The sequence below is a fragment of the Hyperoodon ampullatus genome (genome assembly GCF_949752795.1).
Source record: "Hyperoodon ampullatus genome assembly, chromosome: 8".
Taxonomy (NCBI): Eukaryota; Metazoa; Chordata; class Mammalia; order Artiodactyla; family Ziphiidae; genus Hyperoodon; species Hyperoodon ampullatus.
Window position 1 is genome coordinate 87,786,899 of NC_136921.1, and position 14,310 is coordinate 87,801,208.

A 14,310-nucleotide genomic window follows, 5' to 3' on the forward strand; every position below is an offset into this window, starting at 1 on the left:
GCCTCCCTGGTGGCGCAGTGGTTGGGAGTCCGCCTGCTGATGCAGGGGATACGGGTTCGTGCCCCGGTCTGGGAGGATCCCATATGCCGCGGAGTGGCTGGGCCCGTGAGCCATGGCTGCTGAGCCTGCGCGTCCGGAGCCTGTGCTCCGCAGCGGGAGAGGCCGCAACAGTGAGAGGCCCGCGTACCACAAAAAAAAAAAAAAAAAAAGAAATGGGTCATGTGTATGACCATTAGAAGAGCATCCTCCTGACCCTCCTCTGCCTCCTCGTCCTGGTTGTGCTTTGTAGATGGCTCAGTCTCGTTCATAGATATTAAGAGTAGCCTTCCAAAGGCATTTGTTAAGTTATCATTTAGATCCCACCTTCTGTAGGCATCTCTTAGGCTATAATTTAAATAGTACCTATTCCCGTAAAGGATTTGAAGCTGCCTCTGTAAAAAGCACAACTGTGCTCCAACTGGGAGTAAAGTGGTTCTTTCTGAGATTCTTGGGCTGCCCCAGAGTGTAACGAAACACCACCTGTATTAGATTCCTAGGGCTGCTAGTACAAAGTGCCACAAACTGGGTGGCTTGAACAACAGAATGTATTGCTTCTTAGATCAGGAGGCTAGAAGTCTGAGATCCATGTGACGGCAGGGTCGGTTCCTTCTGAGGGCTGTGAGGGAGAATCTGTTCCATGCCTCTTGCCTAGCTTCTGGGGGTTTGCTGGCCATCTTTGGCATCCCTTGGCTTGTAGATGTGTCACTCCAATGTTCATCTTCACACAGTATTCTCCCTGTGTCACTTCACATTGTTTTCTCTCTGTGCATGTGTCTCTGTCCAAATTTCCCCTTTTTATAAGGACATCAATCATATTGGATTAGGTCCCACATGAATTATCTTAAGTTGACTATATCTGTAAAGACCTTATTTCAAACAAGGTCACATTCTGAGGTACTGCGAATTTGGACTTCAACGTATCTTTTTTTGGGGAAAAAATCAACTCATAATACCACCTTCCAGTGAACCAGTCTTGTTAACTAAGACACAGAGATCTGAGGGTAAATGAGATGAATCTTACCAATGAATTAAGTGTTCAGAGTTTGGTATCATTCTCCACTTTGGTTACCATCTTATGTGTGACTTTGGAACAGCCCACATTCATTTGCTACTGGCCCCTCAGAATAATGGGTTAATATTTTAAGCACACTGAACTCCATAGAAGAAGATTTCTCACTGAAAGAAGTTCGAAGACTTATCTAAAAACTTAGTAGTAGTTCAACGTCCAGTTCTGTCATCTTTGCAATATACTCAAGGTAAAGTTAACATTATTGTGCCTCCTAAAAGTATTTTACCACTGATTTACTTCTTATTTTATCTTCTCATTCCAGTTTCTTATTCTTTATATACATTATCTAAGGTTTTTTATGTAGTGAATTAATTGGGGAGTAGTAGATTTAAAAGCCAGGATCTCTGGCTCCAGTGCAGCTATTTTCAGTTCAATATTTGTTGAGGATCTTGTTGGGCTTGTGCTAAGCTGGATGCTTAGGACAAGGCAGTGTGAACAAGAAACCACCCTCCTGTCCTCAGGAAGCTTATAACCTGCTACAGGACCTAAAGGAATGTGCAAACAACTTGATCATAAGGCTGAGGGGACCAGGCAGAGTGTCACAGAGGATACAGCCTTTGAAGTGGCCCTGAAGGAAGGCAGGTAACCAGTAAGTAACTAGAGACTAAGGACAAAGCCTTCCATCCTGAGGGACAACATGAGTGCTGACCTAGAAAGAGACAAGGAGGACCAGGTGGTCTGGCTTTGCTAGACTGTTGTATACATAAGTGTCAGAAAGAAGGTAGGGCCTAAGAATTAGGGTCCAGATCTCAGAGCATCTTAAATGTGAAGCTAAGCCTTGAGAAGTAGTTGAAGATGTCTGAGCAAGGAGAATGTGATAAGATCTTTTCTTGAAAAAGGAAATCCTTGAGGGACCAGTTATGAGAGGATTGCTTGCTTCCAAGAGGCAAACATAACCTCAAACCAAATTTCTAGGACCCAAGGTCAGGAAAAATACAGATTTTTCCCCTCTGATTAACTGTTGCCCAGAATGTGTGATTGCATAATACAAGAAACAACATCTTCTCTAAAGTGAATATTGTCCAAAAAGGAACATTCTAGTGCATTAGAGACTATGGAATCTAAGAAAAGATCTGTAAGATCTTTACTACCCATGAAGAACAAATATATTCTTCCTTTTAAAGTCACTTCTGAAAGAGGAGGGGACTGAATTATTGCTTCTTAAAAAGTTGAAGGCCAGAAATCAGTGTATATAGCGTAGCTGCCACTTAGGATATGACTCCTGACCCTTCCATTTTTTATATTAGAACTAAGTTCACATCATAATTTAATACTGAACTTTATTCCCTGCAGTTTTTTTCTGATTTTGTTATTCTTGCAAGTAATGTTCATGGATTGGATGAAAGAATAAATCTGTCTTTCTTATAATCAAAAATATGAATTACTATATCATCATCCTAAGACACTAAAAATAATCTTAGTTCAGCCCCATGAAACTCATGGATGCAGTGGGGTGGGAGACCCTTGGCATTTTTGGATTTACAATAAGAAAGAGATGTCAGAGTTGCCAGTGAAACTGGTTTACATCGTAGAAATGAACACCCCTGGGTTTGATAGTACATTCTCTTAGTTTACCCCAAAACATGTATTTTCTGCCTGAGACCTTTTGGTTTTCTAGACTTTCTACTTCTATGACCAGAATTAGTCCTTGAGTGACTTGGAAAATCATTTTCTAGTAGGAAGTGATTTTTTTAATCGGTTCTCAAGAGTTACTGCTTATGAGCAGAGAATAAGAAAGCCACATTGAGATGTGGGTGCTGGGTGATTACCATGCTGATTGACAGTCTCGCCAGCCTTGGAGCACGCTACTCAAATCTCTGCTTTAGCAAAATTTAAATTACTTTATAGCACAGGCCTCGGGGAGCCTTATAAGCAAGCATTTTCTCTCCTATCCTCAGAGAAATCCTTTATATCTAAAACATATAAAGATGACACTATATGTTAAACTCAGACATGCCAATGAACGTCCTTTCATACCTAAGAAAAAAAGTTCTATACAGCTTCTGTCTGACACCTCAGCATCTTCTCTGGCTCAGTATAATGGGACTGAAACCACTAGTAACACCTAGTTATGACAACTTTGGATTACACTCATCACCTATATTTAAATGAGTATAATGGTATTATGTGACGTGATAGATATGTTAACTAAAGCTAAGGTGGTAATCATATTGCAATATGTACATGTATCAAATCAACACTTTGTGTATCTTAAACTTACATAATTTATGACAATTATATCAATTTTTAAAAAATACGTATAACAGTTAAATCTTTAGTCACTGATTCCAACTTTGATAGTATTTGTTAATTTAAAACATAGACATTGAAAATTCAATATATATAGTTAGACGGTTTTCATATTTCTCACCCTTTTCTATTTGAAAAGTTATGTGAGTTTCACAAATCTCAGCCATGGTAGTTCATTTTAAATTGAAAACCCCCATAAGCATCTTGGATTCCAAAGCTTTAACTTGTGTACTCCTAAGGCTTTCAGATCTGTCTTTATGTGCTTTCCCATTAAGGCTGCCTAGTCTTTGCAATGAAGAACCAGCATCAAATTCAAAATGAAGCTTATTTGGGGGGACTTGCCTTATTTCTTTTGCCATCTCCCCACTTACCTATCTAAAAATAGCTTCAAATATAGGACATACACCATTTTAATCTACTGGAGAGCTTTTGTTTTGCTTCAGTTGCTGCTCACAGCCTTTATCTTGTCTTTTTTTTTTTTTTTTTCTGCTTTTGTTTCCCTCACCAGTTCTCTGCTCTTACCACCTCCTTTTTCTGTAATTCTCTCACCCTTTCATCTTTTATTGCTCTTTCTGGAAATAGAAGGTGAAAAATAAATAAAGGAAAAGAGATATTGACAAAAGACAGGTGGTGTAAAATAGACAAAGAAATGACCATGTCCTAATCCTGCATACATGGTTCTGCCCACGTGTGGCTCTTTTATTTTATATATATATTTTTTAATTAATTGTGGCTCAGGTGACCAGTGTCATTATTACAACTCTGTCTCTTTCAAAACTACCATACGTTTTGTCCATTGTCCTAAGAAATTGAGTTTTGATCTCAAGCTCTGTCAATCGTATTATTTTTATACACAGTGCTTCTTTGTACAGTAAAACCACAATACCCCAAGCCGATGTGTAAGAACCACTGGCCAAGAACAAATGAGTAGATACTCCTGCTTTCCTAAACATTTCTACAGGCATCTAATTTCCTTTTCTGCTTTGTTTTGCCCCCCTGCAGATTCTGTTTTAAATGACTTTGTTATGATGCACTGTGTTTTTATGCCAAATACCCAGCTTTGCCCAGCTCTGGTGGCCCAATATCCTTTTGTTGTGAGAAGTCTGTTCCCTTGACAACACCCCACATGTATATGGCCATTATCTCATTGCATGCTCTCAAGGTAAGTCATGGTTCGGGCAGAATTGTGCTTTCTGCCCTTGTCGAACTCTGAAACATCAGCAGTTTTCCCCTCGCACAGGTTTCCAGCTCTCCCTGGCATGGTTTTGCTGTGCCGTGTTTAAGGATTTCCTCCTTATTCCCTGTGCAGAGAAAAGTGAGCCAGTTTACCCTTATAAGGAAGGTAATGCTGATGAGAAATATACACACCTGGGAGGTAGGCCAGAGAAGGCTATGATGAACAATATTATTGGGGAATATTGTTAGGGATAGTTTCCTAAGCTTGGAGACAGACTTGGTACCTCTGTCAGGATACCTGGTAGGATGGACGGTGATCTGTTTGTGTCCCTCTAAGCTGTAGTATTAATCAGAACACTAACCTGATGAGATATATACAAGTTGTCATTGGGGGGTCACTTTTCTTTCACATTCATCCTAGTCCACCCTATCCTCTAGATACCGAAATTTATTCCTTTGTGGCTATTTTTATTATTATCCCATGGACTTACGTCAAAGATATAAAACTTGAAATTCTAATGGCAGTTCCTCTAGGTAGCTTCATAGTGAGCTTGTTTGGGGGCAGCTTTTCAATAGTCTATTGAGTTGACCAGTGGGTGTACAGTGTCTGGCACAGAGGGAACATTCAGAAGATAGAAGCTGAATAAAAGGAGTGAATATTGGGGCTTCCCTGGTGGCGTAGTGGTTGAGAGTCCGCCTGCCGATGCAGGGGATGTGGGTTCGTGCCCCGGTCTGGGAAGATCCCACATGCCGCGGAGCGGCTGGGCCCGTGAGCCATGGCCACTGAGCCTGCACGTCCGGAACCTGTGCTCCGCAACGGGAGGGGCCCCAACAGTGAGAGGCCCGCGTACTGCAAAAAAAAAAAAAAAAAAAAAAAAGGAGTGAATATTATGAATGAGATATACCCTCAACTTTGGCAGAATGTGAAAGTGTATTTTCCAATTCTGCTTTATTTTTAAAGCAGCCAAAAATTAGGCCCCCAAATACTTTGGCCTTCTTGAGCAGCAAAATATATTGAAGGAGAATGGCTCTCTTTTCTCTGAGCAATCCAATCAATGTGGCATGTTTTCCTTTTTCAGAATTATAATTGCCCTACCTGATTCTCATTTTCTTGTTCACCCATAATTCTCTTTGAAGTCAACAGAATGTGTGAGGATAGGAGATTGGAGTTGAATGTGCTATTCAGAGGATGCTGCAAGAGTGAGATTTGGGTGTTTATTTGCCTGGAAAATATCTTTCCAAGTAATGACAGTTTAATGAGACTTAAATATATTACATATTCTTTCTGGCTCATATTTAGTTTTTCTCAAGTAAAATTGACACATTCAGGATCTCTCTGTGCTCTTTAACTCCATACTTAGTAATCATTATTAGACCTTTGAGATTTGTTGGAAGGAAAAATAAAAGCCACCATTGAGTTTAGATTTTTTTTTCCCCCAACAGTTAGCATGTTGATAAGCTTAAGGCAAACAAAACCAAAAGAAGGGTGAGAGAACGTAGTGGGCCAAGTCATATCTTTACAACTCAAAGCCCCAAACTTTAAGCTTATATTCTTCTGGCAAATGCTGATTTCTTATTAGCTTATTCTCCTTCAGAATTGATTGAGAACATTCATAGCACTGACCTCTGTTCTTAAAACAGAAGATCCTAGAGGGAAAGTCTATGCCATGCCCCAGTAGGGATGTGGTGGGGATAATGTTGCAGGGAGGAGGAGAAGGCAGGAAAGTGGACAGTAGAATCAAGGGAGGCCTGTGATATCCAATCCTAATTCTTTTCTCAGAGATGGAAGGAATCAGGATGGTTGGGTATCATCTACACTACCTAGTGCCCTCAGACCACCTCCTTCACACCCTGCCCTTTGAGAACTTAGATTCTCTTAATTGTTCTATTTTGTTTTTGTTTTTGTTTTTGTTTTGCGGTATGCGGGCCTCTCACTGCTGTGGCCTCTCCCATTGCGGAGCACAGGCTCCGGATGCGCAGGCTCAGCGGCCATGGCTCACGGGCCCAGCCGCTCCGCGGCATGTGGGATCTTCCCGGACCGGGGCATGAACCCGTGTCCCCTGCATCGGCAGGCGGACTCTCAACCACTGCGCCACCAGGGAAGCCCAATTGTTCTATTTTGAATCAACTTTTTACGTGTCAGGCACCACTGACCCATATTATACTACTTTATCCTTACAGGACTCTATTGGGTTAGTATCAGCTTTATTTTACAAACGAGGATTCTGAGGCAAAAACAAACATACCCAAGGCAAGTGGAAGAATTAGGATTTATCCAGGTCTTAGGATTCCAAGCATGGGGTGTGTCACTTTTTTTTTCTTCGCAACTTATTTCTTTAAAAGCTTATCTTTTAATTAGAGTTTAAGAACATTTCTTGGTAATGTATTGCATGCATGATACATGTTTATCTGTGCTTCAGTTGGCTAAAAACCAAAGTGGGCCTAATTTGTTGAAACCAAATAAATAGTGTCCAATAGAACTTTTTGAAGTGATGGAAATATTGTATATCTGTGCTAGTCCAGTAGCCACTAGCCTTGAAATTGGCTACTATGACTGAGGAACTGAATAGTTAATTTTATTTAATTTCTATTAATTTAAATGTAAATAGCCAGATGTGGCTAGTGGATGCCATATTGGACAGCTTAAGTCCAGTCCTTAGATACTGGGAGTAAAACAAGAATTACTGTCCTCTAATGCCTTGAGAAAGCATGCCAGGGAGGCCAGGAACTTATCCTGCTGCAGGCAAGCGAATGGAAAGGGCTCTATCCTTGAAAGTCACATATGTGTAAGTGTGTTTATATCATGCTAAAGACTCAAGTTTTAGTCCCTTTGCCTCCAGGGAGATGTTATATAGGCTTCTTATATAAGCTCCTTTTTTTGGTCATAAGTAACATAAACCAACTGTAAGTGACTTAAGGAATAAAGGAATTCATCAGAAGGATGGGGTAACTCAGAGAACTGAAGGAATCCTTAAAGAGTCCAGACCTTAGAAGGGAACCTCGGGGGTAGCAACTAAGGAACAGCTTTTAGAGTAAATCTACTCCAAACATCCTGGGCCCTCACCTCATTCCCACATCCCTGGGAGTAGCTTGAGTCACTGCTGATATATTGGTCAAAGAAAGGCAAAGCACTTTACTGGACAGTTTTATAGAGACTGCCTGTAAAGAAAAATAGAGAAAGTGGAGAAATAGACAATGAACAGTCAAAAAAAAAAGAACACACATATAAACTGCTTAGCACCATGTCCTCATGTGACAGGGAGATAGAATGTAAAATGGAACAAGTGGGCTAATACCCATGTTGTTATGGGATTTAAGGATAGTAAAATATAATACTTAACCACGTTCCATTAAAGCACTTATACTGAGTGAGTTGATTTGGCTGAGTGTTTTTAAGTACTTAATATGTGTGACTTTTCATAGCAGCCCTATGAAGAAGTCAGTGTTTTCACTGCTCTTTTTCCAAATCAATAAATTAGGATAATGAAAAATTATGATTTGCTCAGAGAAAGATAATTACTAGTACAGAAAAGATTTGAGCCCTGAGCCACTGGCGGCTATTTCTGTCCTTAACCCACATTGTATGTCTCCTCCAATTTTGCTTTTAGCACAGAAGAAGATGGTAAAACTCTGTTTAACATTAATATTTCAGGCCTTTTATGTGCTAATGAGAGAGACTCTCTATTCATTAGATATGCTTGGGACATGATTTGGCCTGATGAATACAAGTGCTTTATAATGAGTTTTTTAAATGATATTTGTTCAATTTCTGTACTTTTCATCTCTAGTTTCTTTAATCTTTTTAAAATCTGTACTTAGAATTCAGTTCAATTTTCCATTAGTCTTTAAAAAGAAAATTAAAACCCCCTATGAACCTACCAGGTATTACTATGGTTAACATTTTGGTATGTAGCCTTCCAGTCTTTTTTCTATACATATAGATATATGCTTTGAAATATAAGAATGGGGTCATACACTAAATAATTGTGTATGCTTTGTTACTAAACAAACAGAGCCATTTCTCTCCCACTAATTTTTTTCACACCATTTTTCTAAATATAGATAGCTTTGTCATCCTTAAAAATAGAACATACTCATTGTAAAAAATTCAATTTACAGAAAAAGAGAACAAAATTCACCTGGTATCTCAGGTGAATTGTATTATGAAAAAGCTTTCAGAAATTATATACATGTATAATTTTATATAATTTTATATAAATTATATAATTTTATCATGTTGTATATGCTTTTTAAAAATATGGTTTTTTTCACTTAACAGTATGTTGTGGATATCTTTTCAAATCAGTATATATAAATAAAACTACATCACTTTTTCCAGATAATTCCACAAACACTGAACACTTACAGTGTTATACTGTGCTGGGCAACAAGGTGACGAGGATGCATGAGAATAACATGTTATCATTTTTATTGATTCACAATATTATATGGTAGATATGTCATAATTAATTTTCTTAGCCTCTTCCTATTGAATATTTAGATTATCTCCACATTTTTTCCTATAACAAACACAGTGGGATGAATCAGCATCCTTCCAGCTAAACCTTTGCCCACATATATTCCTTACTTTTAAGTTTCTAAATATAAGCAAAGAATACGGAATATTTTAATGCTTTTGATGTTTATTACTGAATTGCTGTCCTATTGTTTTAATTTTGTTTTATGGTTAAACTCTGCCTTCTTTTTGTCTGTACAAATGCAGGCAGGCCTTCAGTTAAGTGATCACAACTAAGTTAATATTATTTTGAATTTTAATAAATCTATCTTTGATTCAGAGCATTTTCACATCTTTATCTTTCCAACACCAGCCCCCACATGTGAGGCAAAAAAGACACTGGTATGATATTTATTTACATTTTACAAGGCACTCGGAAGCCAAATAACCACCTAAGATTCCACATATACTAACAGATGTTTGGAGAAACTCCGTGTAGCATTAATGTAATTGCAGTTGCAATGGACATTGTATTTGAGTCCCCACCATCAGTGCCATGTCAGGTGGTCAGTCTAGCTGGTCATGGTAATTGGCTGCCTTTGACCGTGATTGGCTCTCACATTGCAGGCCCAATGTAGACAGGGCCAATGAGATTCAAAGAGAAGTTTCCTGGGACTTCTGAGTAAAAAGCAGTTAAGAGAACAGGAACAAAACAGAAATGGACTTGCAGACTTTGAGAACAAACTCATGGTTACCAAAGGGGGCGGTGACAAATTAGGAGTATGGGATCAGCAGATATAAACTTACTATACATAAAACAGATAAGCAATAAGGATTTACTATATAGCACAGGGAATTATAGTCAGTATCTTGTAATAACATATAATAGAATATAATCAGAAAAAAATAACTGAATCACTATGCTGTATACCTGAAACAAACACAATATAGTAAATCGACTATACTTTAATAAAAAAGAAAGAACAGGCAGCCTGTTGCCCCAACTGCCTGTGGCAGCCATCCTACAACCATTAGGGGAATGAGCCCTATGACAAAGCTGAGATGAGTTGAGCGTCAGGGAAAAAATGAAGTCTATGATGACATCATTGCACTTGGACCAATTCTGAAGCTTACCCTACCGATAGAGTCTCTGTTATGTCAACAAATACAGCAATACTATCTGTTCTAAACAACAATCTGTTGTTTAGAACAGATTGTTACTTCAGCTGAAAGAATCTAAAGTGATAAATGGTTTATATTTAAATGTATAAAAAGTTAAATACAGCAATAATTTTGGTCAAATATTTTCTCTTAGTATCCTAATTTCTTTTGGCTTAGTATTGAACATGAATTTTATGCTTCTGGCGTGGAAATAATTTAGTTTCTTGAATTAAAAAGAAACTATGGAATACAGATTTGCCACTAAGTTTTAGCTAAAACTGCCTTTGTATGTATTACGTCCCTTATACAGAAACAAAGTAAACACAATAGCTTTCCTTACTGAAAAGGCAGAGTCTCCATCCTTTATTTCTCTGTGAAAATGACCTGGGGGTATTCTCTTTATAAGTTGACTTGGGTTCTCTAAGAGGAACAATAACCAAAATTTGTAAATCAAGATTTACAAAAGAGCATCAGATTCTTAAAGCCATGTTTTTAGGAATATTCTTGGCATTTCTAAGGAAGATTGTCAACTTAAATTTTGTTGAAGCCAAATTTTACCATTTTAGTCCTTTACTTGGTTCCAAAAAGTGTTTGATCCATGTGGCACTATAAGAACAATTTATCTCTGCAGATATGCAATTTCAGAGTTTATTTCCAATAAGGAAGGCTTGGTTTGATGATGATATGAACATGGTATTCTCTTTCACAGAAAATGACTGTATTATCAGATATTCTACAAAGTATTTTATATACATTTTCTCAGCCTCATATCAACACTGTGAGATGTGTACTCTTTTTGCATTAAGGAAGTGAGACTGAGCAGATAAATAATTTGCCCCAAGTTACATAGCTAGTAAGGGTTGGAACAATATTTGAACCCAAGCAATTGCTGCATTAGGCCAAGTCCTAACTGCTCTGCTATGAGTACAAACCCCTGACTAAAACTAAAAAGAATAGCCAAGAACTAAAGGCCTCTAAAAATGCAGAGAAGTCTGAAAATCAGTGAGGAAAAAAAATATTCTGAGCAAGAAAATGGGAGGCAGAAAGAGCTCATGTGAGCTCCAAGTTAATAGGTGCACACAAACACAGGAGCAGCTGTGTTGGTAGGAATAGCATCACAGTGTTAAACTCAGAAATGCCTGGGCTTATGAAAAATTCAAAAGCCATCCATTTAAAGATTTTGTATTATTTCCAGAAGTGGATCAGTGATAATGATGATTGATAACCTTTAACTGAGTACCTATTATGTCTCAGATACCATTCTACATGGTTTACCAGTATTGCCTCGTCTCCTTCTTAACAGCAATCCTATGAAGTTTACTGATGATGGAGAGACTGAGGCTCTAAATGGTCAGTTAACTGACCAAGGGTCTCACAGTTGATAAGTGGGGAAGCCAAGAGATGAACCCAGATGGTCTAATTCCAGGACTTGCATTCCCAAGCACATGCTGCATCAAGGAAGGAGTAGACTTGGTGCTCAGGATGTGGGGATGCTCCACAAAGTCAAGCAGGGTAGTAAAGAGGCCCATAATACAGTAGGAAAAGCAAGAGCTCTGAAGTCAGAAGACCCGTGTTTAAGACCTGCATCTTGAAACCTATATTACTTGGCAATTATCCTTAACCTCTCTGTACCCCATCTATATAATAGGGGTAATTATACCTGCCCTACCCACCTCACCAGGTTTTTGCGAAGATCAAATAAGGCTATGTGTGGGAAATACATTATAAACCTTAAAGCCCTGTGTAAATATTGCCCCCTATAAATAAATGATTGTACCATCATGAGAGGAATATGGCATAAGATAAAGAATGCGCAAAAGCTTTGTCGAGTCAGTGGGCAGATGACCCCCAAAGTTTGTTTTCAGCTTCAAGCAGAGATCTTGTATGCAAAGCAGGGTTTTAAAAAACAACAACATTGAAGAGTATCAGTTTGAATGTTGATAAGTGTTTTATAAATAGCTGCATAATTAGCATGTACTTACTGCAAAAAGTATACATAATATTTTATTCCCTGTTGTAGGCTGTAATGAATCTGCTGCCTCTACATCCTAGGAGGTTTTCACTTACTTTCCCCATGATAATTTTAATACATGGAACCATTATTAGCTGAATTAAGAATAAGTAAATGAGCAGTAAAAAAAAAAAAAAATACAGAAAAATTACAGGTGCCTGTGGTGAGTAAGATAATAACTAGGTAAAAATATATGAAATAATTACAGTGTTCGAACGGCAGAGCCGGCATGAGGAAAATGCCTCAGTGGAATATTAAACCTGCTGTTGGCAGGGTAAAAAGACTCTGTGGCCTTCACCTCTTCTGATTCTTAGCCCTAATACCTCACTGAAAACAGATCCAATTTGTCCTCATCCATGTTTATATGATGTCAAAGGGGCTGGTCCAGTTCAATAAAGATTTAGTCATTCTGAAAGCCTATGGTCCTATAAACTAAATACCCAATAACTAAAAGGTTCTGTTTAAAAGATGTACCAGAGTTTGGTATCTGTTGTAGACTTAGTCAACCTGGTAACATTGAATATGAACTTATTTAGAATGCATCTATGATCTGCATTTGATATCTCGACAAAATGGAATTTCAGGTAATTTAGGTAAAGAGTTTTAAAGAGCTGTGATATTTTTGGGGAAAAACAGTTTTAAGAATATTCTGTTATATGTAGCACTCCAAACAGTGTCATTGAATAGTTTAAGGTGAACATTTGAGGCTTTTTATGTTTCATGTGCCCAGTCTTTGATTAGGAAATGTAGAGATTCACATTGAATATAAGACATGGTTCCTGCAGTTAAGGATTCTTTTTTTTTTAATTTGTTTTCTTTTTTTATTGAAGTATAGTTAATTTACAATGTTGTGTTAGTTTCAAGTGTACAGCAAAGTGATTCAGTTATAGATATATATGTTCTTTTTCAGATCCTTTTCCTTTATAGGTTATTACAAGATACTGAGTATAGTTCCCTGTGCTATACAGTAGGTCCTTGTTGATTATCTGTTTTATACATTGTAGTGTGTATATGTTAATCCAAAACTCCTAATTTATCTCTCCCCCTGCTCCCCACCATCCCCTGTGGTAGCCATAAGTTTGTTTTCTGTCTGTGGCTCATAAAATATGAGCTGTTTTGTATAGAAGTCCATTTGTATCTATTTTTTAGATTACACATACAAGTGATGTCACATGATATTTGTCTTTCTCTGTCTGACTTCATTTTAATATGATAATCTCTAGGTCCATCTACGTTGCTGAAGGATTCTTATTTAATGCTCTTGGATGGTGAAAAGTCGTACTACCATAATGAGAAACCTCAAATTAGGATTTGAATCATCAGTAGTTTAAGAATGTCTGGTCTGGTTAGGAGTGGAGAGCCACTGCTTTCTAAATCAACAGACATTGGCCAAGAGAACTGGTTGAATATATAGAGCAGAGAGGGTCTAGTTCAGACATTAGGGATCCTGCTTCGCTGACTCTCAGATGGTCAAGGCTGCAACAATTAACTCTTGGTTTTCTGTATGTGCTTTGTCTTCTTTGAGGGCTTTTGGGGATCAGTTCTACATATCACATGGATTTCCCTGTTATCCAACAAACTTCTAGGTCACCTAATTCTGCTGCATAATACATGTTTGGATAAAGAAATAATAATATTAGACAAACACAATAACATGAACAAGTCAACAGAGTCCTGGGGCGGGAGGTAAGAGAACTGAGTTCTAGTTGGAAGAATTCCATTGATAAATTCAGAAAAATCACTTCACCTCATTCTACCTGTTCCCTTACCTCTAAAAATGGTGGAGTTGAAGGAGATAAAATCAAAGCTCAGATTCTATGATTCTGTGAGTCATCTGAAATCAACTCAGTATATGACTGATGAGTTTGGCCACTTGGACTACTATGGCCTTTACTTAATTGTGTTAAAAATAACAATTAAGGGAATAATTCCAGATTCTCTTACAAACTTTACACTAGCACTTTATGAGCTACCAGAATCAGATACCAGAACCATGTTATCTTTCTGTGACTTTTTCCCATGAATTCAAGCAGCCATATTGCTTCTTACCGGAACCCAGCTATCGTCATATCATGAGTCATGACCTTATTCTATACAAGTATTTCCTGATCGTATGACAAAATCATTAGATTATTATGTGTTTGATAT

The 14,310-nt window shown here is 37.9% G+C and overlaps 1 protein-coding gene across 1 annotated transcript in view; it reads left to right on the forward strand.

Annotated features, from left to right (window-relative positions):
• The window catches only part of RAPGEF4 (Rap guanine nucleotide exchange factor 4), a gene marked incomplete at its 3' end in the record, with an annotated part of 310,629 nt that overhangs the window by 257,957 nt on the left and 38,362 nt on the right, over positions 1-14,310 (forward strand). Inside the window, 1 exon segment of the mRNA XM_079709744.1 lies at positions 4,361-4,452. Coding sequence (XP_079565870.1) covers positions 4,361-4,452 — 92 coding nt within the window.